We start from the raw sequence: 17,319 nt of genomic DNA, 5'->3' as shown, positions 1-17,319 counted from the left end.
TGTGAATGTAACTGAAATGGCTAATGACTAGACTACTGACATGTCAAGGCTGTTGGAAGTACAATTTCATAGTGCTAGGGCAAGTGTTTTCTGAATAAATTAGCAAAATCCTAAAGCTGTTACTTTTATGGTGACTGTCCCTTACTCCAACACGCTGACAATGTCTCCAATAATGAATGGCCACGTTGATCTTGTTCTGAAACAAGTTAACACCTGTTTTTTACAGACATTTAAAAAAAAAACCAGACTTCAATTTCTTCACAGACTTTGCTTTTAGGATTTGTTGAAATTTAGTTGAAAACATTCTTTCCTCCAGCTGCACAACATTTCCTGTGCCACTGGTTGCCACAAAACCCAAAGCAATGTAGATCTACACTGTAATGGTTGGCAAGGTATACTTTTCTTCAAATGCTTCCCTTATCCGTGCAGGTTGTGGCCAAAGGGTTTTCTGTCAGGACCACTGTCATCAAAGTAGAACTTTATTGACAATAAAGGCAATACAGTTATGTTTGGAGGTATGGCTCTGTTCTGGAGCTCTCCCGCCAACCACACAGCCCGCGTGGATAAGGCCAGGAGGCCAGCAGCCAAACCCCCCTAGAGGGGTACACACAGAACAGATCCAGCAGCAAAGCAAGTTCTTAACACATGGGGATGGAGCAATACAAATTCTTAACACATAGCAATGGAGAATGCAAATTCTTGACGCATGGGGATGGAGCTGGGGTGGTGGAGGGGATTTACGAAGCAACGTGCAGCGTTTGCATGCAGGAGGAGCAGCCGAATGAGTAGAGGGAGGCTGTTTAAGTAGACCGCCCTGTTAGTGAATGTACTGTGATAGGCGAACATCACTCAGCTGAGCCATCAGCTGATTCAGCCGGAGCGCTTGACTCTCGTGGCCTGCCAGAACTACGCGATGCTCCATATATTTTTGTTTCATCAGTGAACAGCACTTTATTCCAGAAAGTCTTTGGCTTATCTAAGTGTTGTGCTGCAAACTTCAAACACTGACTTTTGTGATGAGATTACAGTAATGGTTTCCTTCAGACATTTCTTTGATGCAGATCAATTATGTGTAAACAATGCTGCAGTGGACCAGTGCACCACTACGCTGGTATCAGCCAAACAGGTCCTTTGCAGTGATATATGCGTTTTGTTTTGCATAGCTGACCAATCTATGAGCAGATTTTTCTCAGACTTCCAGATTTTGTTTTGACTTCAACGGTTAACTTCCATTTCTTAATGATGTTTCTAACAGTGGAAATTCCAAGCTGTGAGGGATTAGGTACATTCTTATAGTCCTCCCCTGCTTTGTAAGAGTCAGTTATCTTTATTTTCAAGTGCTCAGTCATGTGCTTAGATGGCTGTTGAAAGTAAGTACAAGACGCTGAGAGGTAAGAATGGTCAGAGTATTTATTAAGCTCTGGAATTATCTTGACCTGGCTTAATTCAAGGTCTAACGAGTCAATAACGTTTTGAGACCTTCAGAAAAAGTATTAATGGGTCAACTGGAAGGGTGCCTAATATTTTGCACGTCACATTTACTGTTTTATTTTTCAAACTGTTAAATTCAACAAGTAAACTGTAATTGTACATTAAAATGCAAAAATACACAATGTTACGGTTGTACCATATAGAAGTTTTGTTAATTATTTTCACTTAGATTCAACAAAACATGCAATTTGACCATATGAATGATTTAAGTATACCTTGGCTAACTGTTTTAAAAAAAATTTCCCACATTGGATATGATAAAAGGATATGTTCAGCTTTGATGACATTGATGTTAAACAAAAATCGGTGAAGTTTCAGATAATTGACTTTTTGAATTAAATTGAATAGTCAGGTCCATAAATATTTGGACATTGACAAAGGTATTGTTATTTTAGCTGTCTACCACAGCATATTGGAGTTGAAATTAAATAATGAATATGAGCTCAAAGTGCAGACCTTCAGTTTGAAATTTGAAGGTATTTACATCCAAATCAGGTGAACGGTGTAGGAATTACAGCACTTTTTTATATGTGGGCCCCCCTTTTTATTGGCTGCTCAGCTGTTCCATGGCCAGGTGTGTGTTATTCCCTCATTAGTTCATTTACAAGTAAGCAGATAAAAGGTCTAGTATTGATTTCAAGTGTGGCATTTGCATTTGGAATCTGTTGCTGTTAACCCTCAATATGAAGTCCAAAGAGCTGTCACTGTCAGTGAAGCAAGCCATCATTAGGCTGAAAAAAAAAAAAAACCCATCAGAGAGATAGCAAAAACATTAGGTGTGGCCAAATCGACTATTTGGTACATTCTTAAAAAGAAAGAACGCATTGGTGAGCTCAGGAACACCAAAAGGCCACGAAAAACAACTATGGTGGATGACAAAAATACTTTCCCTGGTAAAGAAAAACCCCTTCACAACAGTTGGCCAGATAAAGAACACCCTCCAGGAGGCAGGCGTATCTGTGTCAAAGTCAACAATCAAGAGATGACTTCACCAGAGTAAATACAGAGGGTTTACCACAAGATGTAAACCATTGGTAAGCCTCAAAAACAGGAAGACCAGATTAGAGTTTGCCAAAAAAACATCTAAAAAAAGCCTGTACAGTTCTGGAACAACATCCTATGGACAGATGAGACAAAGGTCAACTTGTACCAGAATGATGGGAAGAGAAGAGTATGGAGAAGGGAAGGAACTGCTCATTATCCAAAGCATACCACCTCATCTGTAAATGGTGGAGGTAGTGTTATGGCGTGGGCATGTATGGATGCCACTGGAACTGGTTCCCTTGTGTTTATTGATGATGTGACTGCTGACAAAAGCAGCAGGATGAATTCTGAAGTGTATAGGGCTATATTATCTGCTCAGATCCAGCAAAATGCCTCAAAACTCAAAAATGCCTTGGCGCTTCACAGTGCAGATGGACAATGACCCGAAGCATACTGCGAAAGCAACCCAAGACTTTTTAAGGCAAAGAAGTGGAATGTTCTGCAATGGCCAAGTCAATCACCTGACCTTAATTCAACTGAGCATGCATTTCACTTGCTGAAGGCAAAACTGAAGGCAAAATGCCACAAGAACAAGCAGGGACTGAAGATAGCTGCAGTAGAGGCCTGGCAGAGTATCACCAGGGAAGAAACCCAGTGTCTGGTGATGTCTATGGGTTCAGGCAGTCATTGACTGCAAAGGACTTGCAACCACATATTAAAAATGACAATTTAATTTATGATTATGTTAGTTTGTCCAATTACTTTTGAGCCCCTAAAATTGGGGGGGGGGGGGGGGGCTATGTATAGAAATGGTTGTAATTCCTACATTGTTCATACAATATTTTTGACTAAACCCTTAAATTAAAGCTGAAAGCCTACACTTAGATCACACCTTGATTGTTTCATTTCAAATACATTGTGGTGGTGTACAGAGCCAAAATGTTGAAAATTGTGTCACTGTCCAAATACTTATGAATCTGACTGTATATCATACAATACCGCCCACAAGCTATCAGCAAATATTTATGTTTGTATAGACATTCATACCATGGAGTGCCAGCTAATATAATGGGCTAGTGTAGAACTGAAACAAGCTATCAACCTAGTCCTTTCACCTGTGTAGGAGCCATTTGTTTATGTTGGTTTATAATAAGAACCCCTAAAAGTATTATGAAGTTTATTTATTCTGTTCTACATTTAAGTTGAAATTATAATGGAATTTATCATGCGTTTGTTATTTATTGTTTAGTGTGCATTCATTATTGCATAAGTGTGTCCCTCTATAGGAGAAGCGGGAATAAATTCTATTTTAGATGGTGCGGTGACACGGGCCAGAGGGAGTAGACGGGTGCGAGCGGAAACAGTCATTGACCGTGTTTGCACAACCAAACTTGACCTGTGGAACCTGTGAAACTTTGGATGGACTTTAAGTTTATTTTTGCAGTTTTATTTTCATTTATTTTGTAAATAAATTCAACAAGAGGAACAACAATTATGCATTTTTATTTTCATTACAACAGGCGTCAGACAATTGCACCCAACTCCCAGTGAAGTGGATAGAAGTGGGGAAAGTTTAGGAAACAAAAGGACATAAAACTTAACCTGTTTTTCCCACTACAACCTGCTTTCAGTCATTTGTTACCAATCTCAAATTCTCAGACCAAACATGATGGTTAATGATGATGGTGATGATGAAAATGAATTAGTGATGAATGTGGTGCGGAGACTGGGAGCACAGAGCCTTCATGAACACATACAAATTCAATTAAATTTCTCTCAGGAACACAGAACAAGCTTCCATGACCACAGCTCTACTGCTGTTCCACAGTAGTCACAACACAGTCACGGCGGTGAGTGTGAATTACAGCAGTCCCCATTGTTCAAAAAATCTTTTCAATACCCACCCATCCGCCCTCCCCATGGGGGGAGCCATGGCAACTGGTATAAACTTGCAGCTTCCTTCCTAGGTTTGGTGTTACTGAAACTTGGGTGTCGCTTCAGCTATTCATTGCAGTATCAAAAATCTTGTAGTTTGTGTAATAGTTCCAGCTACATGGAGGACGATTCAGTATTACTGAAAAGCCAGGGAAAGACAGAGTTTCCAAAGTTCAGCTGCATCTGTGAGCTCTGCAATTGTGGGTGAGGATGACTGAGTTTTATTTAGACATACCAGTTAAAGGTCAATCAAGGCTGTAGGCAGCTATTTCACCATTTCAATAATGAAGATATCGCACCTATATATATATTATATTACATTAGATTCATTTTATAGATATTCCTAACCAGAGTAACTTGTAATATTGTAGACATGTACTATCAAAAGCATGCAATTGGATCTTTCTTCCCCTTAAAAAATGAAGAAAATGCAAATTGACTTCAGGATGCTATATAAAATTGGTGTAATGATTTTAAATACTGGATATTTTTGCAGAGGTCTCAAAACAGTATATCATATTTAAGGGGGTGATTTATTTTACAAAATAAATAGCTCATATACAATACAAAATATAGTTAATTTACCTTATTGTGCTGTGACTAGCTCTGGATCAAGTACTGTATGTATTTCAAACTGTATGCATCTTTGTTAAAAATGTAACTTTTGGATGCTGGCAAATTCTGCTGGTGGTAAAATCCAGCAGTTTTCAACAGAATGTATTACTAAGCAAAATGTCCAATCATATAAAAGAAAAATTCTATTCTGAATATTGGTGAAAGGTGTCTATGTCCTTTCAACTTTCCTTGACTTGAGTTGAAAGACTGAAAGCATTTCAGATAAAGGATTTGACCCAGGTCTGGTTGTGAATTATGGGCATTCATTAAAAATAATCTTGCTGACACTTAACAGGCGTCACAAACATCACAAGGGCTGCAGAAAGAGGAATGCAGAAACAAGGATTATCTGGGGTTCAGACAGCTGTCTGCTCAGCCATTACACAGCCACCTTCACCTGGCCCCATAGTAAGTCTCACACTGTACATTTAGCACATAGTGTTTACGCCCACCACTATTACTCACATACCCTCAGATTTCATTATTTGTTTGAATGGCAGGCATGCTATCCACTAAATCATACCTTGCATACCTGTCATCCTCATACAGCACTGAGAGTTGGACACTTTTTAGTTGTTGGTCCAGAGAGACTTTTAAAAGAGAGGAGAACATTAGTGTTAATCACGAGTAGGCACAGAAGGCCCATTTTTATCAGACATTCCTCTTGAATGAAAGTATAAATAAATAACAAATTTGCAATGGGCAGTGTATAACAGTGTATCACATTAACAACTAAATACATCATCCCCTCTGCATTAATGCCATGGATTCATGTTTACTGGTGAGGTTATTGGTGACTATTTTTATTTATCAACATGTCTCATTTGTCCGTATATTAATAAAATTAATTATATTGCTTCATTAGTTTCCAGAAGAGACAGCTGGACAAAATGATGTCTGTGTAGATAATATTTGCTCAGCATATAGTGGCTTGCAGACTACAGTCTACAGTTATGTTTACAAAGTAATATTTGTAAGGGTCATACTGAGCATTAGCAATTAGTTCATTTTCATTATGAGAAGTTATGTTTCTGCTAATATTTGCGAGCTAACTCTGGCAACTCACTACTGCACACAGAGAGAAAACGAAGCAGCAGGAGACCCCAGCTCTCACAGGTCCTGCTGGCACAGTCTCCAACCAATCAGCAGGGCGGTCAATACCTCTCCAATCCTACATTCAGGCAGACACCAAGGCTTGTGGCTAGAGTGAGTCCGTACTCAATCACAGACATGAATCTTGGTGTGTCCTTGCATCAAATAGTCCACCTAGCAAAATTAATTTTTGCAGAAGAGTGCATTTCAGGGATGCATCCAGGAGACTGTCAAATGGGGGGCAGAGAAGATGACATTCATTGATAACAAACCAATTCTGGGAGATGTTACATAGTTTGCAGGAGTATTTGAGCCAAGGCTTAAATCTGGAAATTGTAAGACTCATGTTTGTTCCAAGAATCATGTTTGTACATGATTTTTCCACTGTACGAAATACTCACTCTTCCCCTGCCTCTAACAGGGTTCCCCAAAGCTGTTACAAGCACCTTACCTTCAGAATTTGACTAGCCCTCCTGTACAGTCAGCTGTGCCAGACACCACCACCCTTCAGCAAACCTCTGACCAAGATGCAGTCAGACGTAAAGCCACCACCACAAGCTACCAGCAGCACAAGCGGGCAGCATACTCACACTCATTCCCCAGGCTGGGGGAGTTGCCTGCTGTTATAGGTGTGTCCAGTGATTTGTTGGTGAAATGCGTGCGTACCTTTCATGTAGCTGTAGTGCCATTTATTCTAAACAATACTGCCTCATAAAGTTGCTGATTAAAACCAATGTACATAGCTATTATAATCCGGAAGTGTACTTCCTAAAACAAATCCATTTCTTTCCTCCTTCAACACATGCAAGCTGTCTCCTATAGCGTAGCTGCTTATCTAAAAATGACAATGGCTACTGCAATTATTATACAATGTGAAAAAGTAACAAAATAAGACCTTAATAACATCACATGATCTCCCTGTTCTGTCCTCTAACACAGGCTCTGTACTCTACCCAGACCAGAGGGAGAAGATGGAAACAACAACCAATCGGGAGTTTGTCCCAAAAACAGGCGGCAGACCAGAGAGGAAACAGGTGGTACAGTGCAACCTAATGCTAGAAGGTCAGAAACTTTCACTGTATGGATAGAAGCATCTGTTTTCACTAAATAAGAAAATGTTTATGTGACTGTTAGTAACACATTCAAAATACTTTAACTCTGGATGCTGACCAAGTTTCCTGCAGATCTCTGAGAATTTTAAACAAAATCTGCTACTCACTAAAACTTATGATCAAAAAACAGATATAATAGCCTTGGAATATTGGTGACAATAGATTTTTCAAAGTTTTCAGATATCATCAGGAATTATACTGGGGTATAAAGGATGTAGGATTAAGAAGGATTACGAACAGTTTTTGACCCAGGTATGCTAATGCTGTGTTAATTATGCTTCCACTGCAGGAGAGCGAAACTTGGCCACGACACACCGTCAGGAATTCAAGCCATATCCTCTAGAGGGTGCTCCTGTGGCAAGACAGCAATCAGCTCTTATGAAAGAGGAAGAGGTATCAAGCAAAGGGGTGCCAATGGAATCTGTCACGCGATATAGCCATGATTTCCCCTCACGCACCTGCCTGCCCAAACGAAGAAACCCTGTCCGACCCCACCCCGACAACCTCATGATCAATCCAGCACTGAGGCAAGAGCTGTGCAACATTTTCCCACCTTACTGGCCCTGTCCAGTAGCAACTGGTCACATTAGGTGGAATGCTGAATATTTTGAATATCACATTCTATTGTCGTGGTGTTGGTATGCTGACAATATAATTGCAGGTCTTTGAATAATGTGGCCCGAATTGACCTTGTACTGAATCTGGAGTAAAGTGTTTTCTGTATGTAGTGATAATGTTCATCACAGCAAACAGCCAGAATGCAGAACTAGCTACAGGCCTGGTACTGTTATATAAGTGTCTCAGGTGTAGGAGTGCCAGTCCATATCTTAACCTTATCCAGGATAAGATTAAAGGCAAAACTTTATGAGCACTCCTACACAGAGATTACAAGCCCAGAACTTTCCTTCATTATCATAGGGGTGATAACTCTATGTGTCTCCTACAGGACTGAATTTAGGACAGTCCAAATGGATACTTATCCTGGCTGGAACACCTTGGAACACCGCAGACCAGCCCCAGCCAAGCTCAGAGAGGAGCTCTCTGTTAGAAGCAGTGATCACCATTTCCAAGGGGATACTGTTACAAAGGTAATTTGTTATGCAACATTAATTGAAAGCATGTTGTAAACATATGTGTACACAGAATTTGTCTAGCAAAAAAGAATTGCATTCAAGCATGCCTTTTACAGTAGTGGGTTCTTCAGACAACCATTCTGAAATGTACAAATTTAATTTTCAGGCATTTGAATACCATAGATGAGGAGTCCTAGGAGACTGTAGTCCTCATGGGGTAGGGGTAGGCATTACATGATAAAATAATAATAATGAAATAGTTGCCTGTTGAGAACAATTATTGAAATACTCAACCTAGGATAGCCGCATTGTTTTCTGACTTTGGCATGTTTCTGCATTAGTTATTAGGTCACTGGCTTTGAAAACCACAAAAACCTGGTCCTCCAGGACACAAGTTTAACTTCCCTGCCACAGACTTACTCCATACTTACTAAGAGATGGTGTTCATGGGAGTTGTTGTCTTTATAACTCACTCTGCTTTGTGTGGGCAGCTGGATTTCCAGCCCCTTCCTCTCCCCAGCTCTCGCCATAAGCCACAGCCCCTGATGCCTACACTGAAACCCCTGCAGGGGCTGTTTGATGACCGGACTGCCAACAAGGAGTTCTTCAAGGACTGGGGGGTCTGCAGGCGGGTTCGCCATGGTGACCGATATGATGGGTTGACCTATCTGAAGCCTACAGTGAGAAAACCCGACACTGAATATCAAATATATAACAACAGACAGTAGACAAAACAGCTTAATGCCGGGCTCACAAACTCAAGTCCTGGAGGTCTGCAGTGTCTGCTGGTTGTCCGTGCTTTCTGTGTGCAGTCCTCAAGGAATGGAATTTGAGATCCTAGCATTAGCTCTTATGACACTTCGATATTACTGACAAATTAAAAGAAAACAAAATCAGTTTTCCATAGATATTTCAACAACATTCAGAACACAAAATTCTTCAGACATATGATTGCATATTTTGGGTGGTAAGGGACCTGCTGTGGCATTGTGAAATTGTATTTATATTTAAGAAGTAAATGTATTGCTACTTTCCATTACAAAGTTGATCTTTAAACTTACATTTAGACTTAAATTGGCCATTCTTATGCTGGATATCTACCACAAAATTTTAGGCTAATACCTTGCTAACAAATACATTGGAACCACCAAATCCAGAAGTGCGACATAAATCCAGGTCCTTCGAATAACACTGGGCAGCGAGACTAGTGGCACAGTCTGTTGGGCAGCTAACTTTTGCACTTTTAATCTGAAAACCCATGTACAATTGGGATACATCCCATACCATAGCACTTTCTGTGCTATAATCCCACCTCTATAATAAAGCAAAAATATGAAAGCAGAGCAAACTCTTTACACTTCTGTTTTTAAGTAAATAAATAACACTGGACATTTTCTGTTTCCAGGGCAAGTTTGAGGGCGAAACAACAAACTCTCAGACATTCTTCCAGAAAAAAGTGGAGAGGGTGAGGAATTGTAAGCCTGAGCAGAGACTGGAAGAGGACCGGGGAGAGCATACCTTTGCCACAGAGCACAGAGAAGCCTACAGGTGACATGATCCTGAACTACATTCTGACAAAATTCTGCAGTCACCTGATCACTCCACTGTTTGTTTTTATTAAGCTGTTATTTTCTGCATCCCACCATTTTCTAGGAGTTAATCATCATCAGTCTTAAAAAGGTTAAAATTTCTCAAACTATAATTTTAACTATAATTATAATTTTCCCAAACAGATTTTTTTTGTTTGTTTACATTTCCTCTCGCAAATGATGAATTGCTGTACCTTCCATTATGTTAATTTAATATATGTTCTTATTTAGAGCTACTTACAATGCTAGAGAACGTAAGTGCATTCACCTGAAGTATATGAGAAACAGTGACATAGACTTAACATGTTCGGACCAGAGTGGGAATAAGTCCAACATTACTAAAGCACCAAAGTAGGTAGTGATACCAATTTAGGGTCTACTCTTACGTAAATGAGATTGTGCACAAATACATGCGATTGATTGATGAGCTCTAACACAAAGTAACTTGTCACAGACTTCATTCGTACTGAAATTGCTCATCCAACACAGCTTCAATCCACCTTGCCCAGTACTGTAAGTAGCCCTTTTTTATCCTCTCTTCAGGCCACTCAGCCTCCCAGTTTGCCAGCTGCAGCTGTATCTGGAACAGAATCCACCTACCAGTCAGGGACAACCAAAGCCATCTGCTGTCGAGACCTAAGAACTACAAGCAACACCAGTGTCTTTTATCTTCAGTTTTCTCAGGGCCAGATTGAATAAGAAAACAATTGCTGCGCAAAACCGTTCACTGTATTGTGCTGTGTTAGGTGTGTTGCGGCCAGAGATACCGACACATTAATGACCAGTTAACAAAGAATGTTTCTATTTACGCCGTTAAATAAACGCCCTCATTTGCAATTTTGCGGTAGGAGACACCCATAAAAAGGGTCAGTAACAATATTGCATGCTTACACCTCCAGATTACGAGGCACTAAGAAATGAGTACGCAGCAACCAAGCACGTTGAAGCAAGGAAAAGAAAACTTAAATTTACACATCAGAAACTTTTGGTAATGGTCAACAAGACAGCAAGAGCTTCACACCATATTACAGCATAGGAATACACCCCAGGAGAAGATGAGGAGGACAAAAATTTACAAAATGAATCCTTTCGGTACAATAAAATGAACAGTAGGGGATGTAAAAAAAAAATCCCTAAGAGGGCAAAAGTGGATAGCTAGCTATATTACATCTTGGTAGCTGTACATATACAAAAATGCATTTATGGGTAAGTTTGTTTATTATTTAATCTGAATTATGCACATAGTAAAGTTAGGCATTCGTGGAATATGAATACGTAAAGTTATTGTATCCAGTTGTGTGGGAATGGAGTCACTTGAAGTCGGTCAATGTCTCGTTAGCCGCCGGTGTGGCATGAACATCAAACTAATGTAACCAAACTAGGTTACATTGGTTTGGTGGCCTAGCCTCTTTAAGGTCTAGCTGCAGCAGATTTGAATGACACTTTCCTCAAAATCAGCAACTTATTACCCAAAATCTGAGAGCTTACGCACACTAGACACTGGACTAGCAAATGTTAACATGGTGCACAAATAGTGTAAATTCAATATAGTCTCAACTACTGAGGCTGAAAATATGTCTATGAAAATAGTCATTTGATGCCAGGATGAAAACCTTACCTGTGTAGATGTTTAAAAGTTTTACTCTTTTTTTTTTTTTTTTTAATTTTTGAGAAAAAAAGAATATATATATGGCGGCTATTCATTCTCTGCCTCTGGAGTTAAGTGCAAGTTTTGTGGGTGACATCACAAGGGCAAAATAACAGGAATACTGTATAACGTTACAAGGAAATTACAGTAAGGTAGGCTACAGTAGAACTTATTGTGCTATAAAATATTCCCACCTGTCTAGAATTTCCACAGAATGCCATGCAAATTACTGTAACATACTATAACCAACAAATATAGAATTGTACAGTAGATTTTACAGTACTGTACAGTAAAAACTACAACATTCTTCTGTATCGTGCCTATATCCTGGTGCTTTTCAGTTTTGAATCTTCCCCTGCTTCTAAACTGGTAACAAATTTACCTTCATACTTAATACACTTTAATTCAACCAATAAACCTTACACCTCTTCATGAGGCTAGAAACGTAAAAGATACTACGTTAGAGTTCATTTAAGATTTAGCTGTGTGTATTGATATGGCTGTGTAGAAATTACAAGACCTTTGTTTTAAAATGAATAATAAAAAAATAAAAATTCCTGTGGTATCAAACATGATATCAAATTGGGTATTGAAACAATTATGTACCAACATTTGCAAATAAAACTCACAAAAAATTTGAAAGAAGCTAAAGTTTGAAGTGAAATATAAACCTACATATTTGATTTGAAAGTGCCTGTGAATGTAGTTTTTAAGGTTCACCTTATTGATACACAGAATTGAAGAGATCGTGGTGCTTGTGGTGGCTTTCTGAACACTGGGAAGCTTCAGGACCAGGAACATATTCAGACTGCAATGATATAGTCTTATAAAGAGATGAGTGAACTATTTGGAGAATGGGTTTTTTGTATACAAAAACCACACATATAATACAGATACACACAAATCATCTATAAAAAGGCTGTCATTCGTACACAGATCACCCAATATGGATGCAGATACCCTCCAATTAAAGCGGACAGTCTTTGCTCTCATGTTTTGACCTCATGTTTATTGCCGGAGGACAGCGCGAAAACAACAAAAACTGTGTCACTGTCCAAATACATCAAACTATTCAATTCAATTGAATTTTATTTGTATTACGCTTTTTACAGAGATCTCACAAAGACGCTTTACAGAGAAAAGATTTTTGAAATCAAGTACATTCAAACATCTTTTCATAGGTCTTTATAGTCAACATAAAACATTATGTCAGATAATTCCCCTCAGACTGCACCCTTAGCATGGCCCTGGTTGTTTGACTTTGACAGTATAAGAATAGTAAAATGACTTTATTCTTGAATTATATTAGCTTACTGTGGCAGGGCTGGGTTTGCTGGAGGAATTCAGCGCAATTAGAAGACCACGCCTACTGGTTAAGTGGGCACACATCTGGATGTTCTTACGAATCAGTCCAGGATTTAAAAGTGTGCCTCTTTCCACAGTAGGCATCTGAGACCGGGATCCCCCACAATAGCTAGAGAGAGCAAGTACAGATGAAAGAAAAAGGCTGAAAAGCACTCGTACGATTTCATTTTGTCACGTAACGGGTAGGGAGGACCCAAACGCAGAGGGAAAAAAAACACAAACTCAAAAAGGGAAAATTAACAAAGACTTTACTTACACGACAGGGGACAAAAAAAACAGGAAACCAAAAGGCCACGCAGGGCACTTCCAAAAAACACAAAACAGAAAACTCAAAATTCAAAACACACACAGAGCAGAACACAGGTAGGACAGAAACCAGGCAGGAACTAACAGGCAGAAACACACAGGCGGAAACACAGTCACACACACAAGCAGGTCAAAACACAGGCAGGCAGATACATGTAAGTCAGAAACAAACACAAGGAACCAGCACCCGAGTCAAGGGGACAAAGAACTTAAATAGACAGGGGGTAACAAGACACAGGTGAACTCAAAAAACAATCAAACCAGAAAAGGAGGGGATAACAAGACACAGGTGGGAACAATGATAGAATAAGGAGACAACAATAATACAATTAACAGGGGGGAGCAGGACACAAAACAGAAGTGCCGCCATCTGGCGGCCCAACAAGGGAAACACAGACAGGAAAACACAGAACCATGACACATTTATTTTGTCTTCGTTATTTTAGCTTATTGTTTTTGCCCAGATCCTGTGAGGGTGACGTTTATGTTTGCTGTTGATTATGCTCTCTCTTGCTACTCCCAATAAAACGCCGGAGATATCCAGAGCTTCCACACCTCCCTGTGTCCAGCTCTTCTGTCCCTATCAGGGTAGTCACGGTGTGTCACACCTACTTAACATGTTTGGACATTCCTGCAGTAAGAACAATATTTGACAATGTTGTTTGTTTTTATGTTGACTACAAAGACCTATGAAAAGATTTTTGAATGTACTCTGTAAAGCGTATTTGTGATAGTTCTCTGTAAAAAGTGTGATACAAATAAAATTTAACTGAATAGAATTGAATAGTGTGATGTATATTTCAGGTTGCACATACAAACAGAAAAATATGTACAATGCAGTGTATAAGTATTTGGACAGTGACACAGTTTTTGTTGTTTTTGCGCTGTGCTCCAGCAATGAACATGAGGTCAAAGTACTGTCAGCTGTCAGCTTTAATTTGAGGGTATTTGCAGTTGTTCCAATGACTTTTGGTATGCAATTAATGTAAGTCCCTTTGGATAAAAGCGTCTGCCAAATGAATGTAATGTAACAATGTAAAAACAGGAAATTCCCATTTGTTTCACAAGCACACACACACACGCACACACTTAAAATACCTTACATTTGAAAAAAGCATGGGGGTGGAGACATTTTAAGCGGAGTTACAGGAAAATGAAACTCAAGATTTGTTTCTGTTTCTCCCTCTCTCTCATTACCCAGTCAGGCTCAGTTTTAATAAATGTCTTTGCTACAGACTGATTTCAAATTGTAAAACATGAAGAAAAGAACAGTCTACTTTTTAGATAGGACTAATATTTTACTGGCCTATGTGACATATTGTAATTTGCTAAAAAAAGGAAACATATTTAGATTCGTTTTATGTAAACCCCCTAGCTATGCTGACCATTTCTATAAACACTGGAAAGCCAAATTATGCAAAAGCATGATTGAAACATGATTTTAGTAACTTCTGAAATCAACCAAGACTTTGGTGTGGTAAAATTGTACTTCAATTTTTATCTCATACCAAATAATGTAAAGTTTCTGAAAAAGTGAATTAAGGTTGAAGACTGAATCTCGGCCACTCTCCATGCTGTCTCCATGAAATTAAGATTAATCCAATGAGAAATCTAATTTTGAGTAGCTGCAGTAAATGTGCTCTCTGATCATTATTCAATAAATATCTACAAAAATAGGTAGACATTTATTAAATAGTTTACTGGTTTTCACAGAATCAACACAAAAGAAACTTGCAGATAAATAAACATACATGACAGGGTGCCTATCTGAGCATAGAAATGAAAAAAGAATATAAAACTTAAAATATGACTTTACATTGAGGCTTAAACAACTCATTTTTAATAATCTCTTGAATCTTAAAACGGTATTTCTCAGTTCTCCTGAAACTTACAGAGAAGCAAGTCAATAAAATATAAAGACAACCCTCTTCCTTCTTATGGGGGTGTGGTCTCACAATTAAAAGACAGACTACGGGGAAATTAATTCTGTTTATCTGGGACAAAATAAGATTTAAAAGGTTTTCTTTCAACAGATCAGCAGAAGCTAACTTGCAGTTTTCTCAAGGTGAGATTTATGCTTAATGGTTTAAGCATATTTTATAAGCCAAAATGTAAAGGAACTTTTTTGTATATGAGAAAAATGATTCATTTTAACACATGGGTTTACACTATAGTATAGGCATGTGTTTTAACTTGCTGAAAATATGTATTTTATTTGAGGGTTTAACACCAGATATAAATAATTTACATGTCTTTTTATCCATTGAAATCTAGTATTGAGCTGTTGCAAGCACTTTGGTGTGGTCTGTTTTGTGCGGTGATGAATTCTGTTTTCTAAAGACAAAGTGATAATGCAATTGAAAATTTAAACAGTTTCCCTGCAACAAACCTATTTAAGCAGTGGAGTATTACAAGAATCAGTCATTTTCACAGAATTTTAGAAAGATCAAGTCAGTAATATAGTATATATCTATAATATCCTGTTAATAATGGACAAGGTAAATACGTTTATATCGGGGCTTGTACATAAGACTTGTACTCATTTTAGTCGTATTTCAGAAATCCAACTGTAACATGTGGGCAGAAGATGATTTTGAGCCCGCAACGGACCCATGTCTGCAAAGCTACACAGAACCTAAAAATGGCAAGACGTACATCATGTACCACGGCACATCAAAGGAGGCTGCTAAACAAATTATGGCCTGTGGGTTCCATCAGTCCAAAGATGGCATGTTTGGACGGGGTGTTTATGTTAGCCGTGATCTTCAGAAGGCCAGCAGGTACCCCTTGGATCTACCTGAGCATGAACGAGTTGTGCTGAAGCTCAGGGTTGAAGTTGGCAAAGTGAAGAAAATCAATTACCAAGGGCACCCCATGCAGAAGACCTGGCACACAGTCCATGGTTATGACACGGCCTGGTGCCCTCCTAAATGTGGGATGGTGAAGAGTGGCCTTGAAGAAGACTGTGTCTGGGACCCTCGACGTATCACAGTTATAAAAGCAATCTATCCAAATATAGGCGCATGCAGTACTATGCCAATTGGCTATGCCCGTTATTGCTAGTGATGAAGACTCACTTTTTTGTATTCAAAATCATGTTTCTCATTTAATCACAGTCATAAAAACTAATATTATGTGAAAATCGACCACCAAATACAGTTTTTAAATGTATATTGTATTTTTTATTAAAATAACACAAATTGAAATGTTGTTGGGTTTTTTTTTTATATCTCAAAATGTACCAAGTTGATTGAACACATGATTACATTTACATAATATACGTTTGTGGGTTGCTTGAGATGTTTACCTTCATGAGACCTAGGGCACACTGCTCTTTTGAACTATTCAAATGTATTATTTTAAAAATGTCATAAGAATTAAAATGTATTCATCGATGTGATATGTAATATGATGGGTGGGAATCCCAGTGTTTTTGTTTCACTACATAATGAAAAATAATTGGCAGGCAGGCAGGCAGGCAGGCAGGCAGGCACCAAAAAACAGGTACAGAAACAAAAGGATCCAGCGCCTGAGTGAGGGAAGAGGGAGACTTAAACAGACTGACGCAGACGAGACACAGGAGGGCACGATGAACAATTAAGCACAGAGAGGGAGGGGAAACACGAGACAATTGGAAACTAATAATGGGGTAATGGGAAACAATGAAACAATTAACAGAACACAAAGTAGGGGTGCCGCCATCTGGCGGCCCAACCAGGAATGACAAGGGGGGAAGACACAGAACCCTGACACTGGCAAGCTGTATAGCCTAGTTTGGGTTGTAACGTTATAAACTAATCTGTAATGAAACGTTTGTTATATTTCATGCCAATATATTCAAATGTATTGTTCATTGGTTCATATATTTTTATTTATTACCCAATTTATGTCATTATATTTCTCAATATACTGTTTGCTAAAACTATCAAAAACTAAATTACAAATCACTAAAATTACAAAGCTATCGCCACCAGGCGGTATGGACTGGCCATTGGGACTACGGGGAGAAATCTCAGTGCGCCACTATATCTGTCAGCCCATAAAAAAGATAACGTTAGAGCATGTGTGTGCGTGTATGTGTGAGAAACAGAGATGCGATGTGAGTAGTC

The 17,319-nt window shown here is 38.8% G+C and overlaps 1 protein-coding gene across 1 annotated transcript; it reads left to right on the top strand.

Annotated features, from left to right (window-relative positions):
• Positions 1 to 4,342: 4,342 nt before the first annotated feature.
• Positions 4,343 to 12,345, top strand: si:dkeyp-69c1.9 (uncharacterized). The gene is made up of 10 exons (XM_064352076.1): positions 4,343 to 4,614; positions 5,321 to 5,433; positions 6,104 to 6,231; positions 6,539 to 6,746; positions 7,057 to 7,179; positions 7,519 to 7,756; positions 8,176 to 8,317; positions 8,794 to 8,982; positions 9,708 to 9,850; positions 10,435 to 12,345. Exons 1-10 carry the CDS (start codon positions 4,529 to 4,531, stop codon positions 10,529 to 10,531), a joined length of 1,467 nt encoding a protein of 488 aa, XP_064208146.1. The 5' UTR covers positions 4,343 to 4,528; the 3' UTR covers positions 10,532 to 12,345.
• Positions 12,346 to 17,319: the final 4,974 nt, after the last annotated feature.

The sequence above is a fragment of the Anguilla rostrata genome, chromosome 9 (genome assembly GCF_018555375.3).
Source record: "Anguilla rostrata isolate EN2019 chromosome 9, ASM1855537v3, whole genome shotgun sequence".
Classification (NCBI taxonomy): domain Eukaryota; kingdom Metazoa; phylum Chordata; class Actinopteri; order Anguilliformes; family Anguillidae; genus Anguilla; species Anguilla rostrata.
Note: the sequence above shows the minus strand (reverse complement) of the source record. Positions and strands in the feature narration are given on the sequence as shown.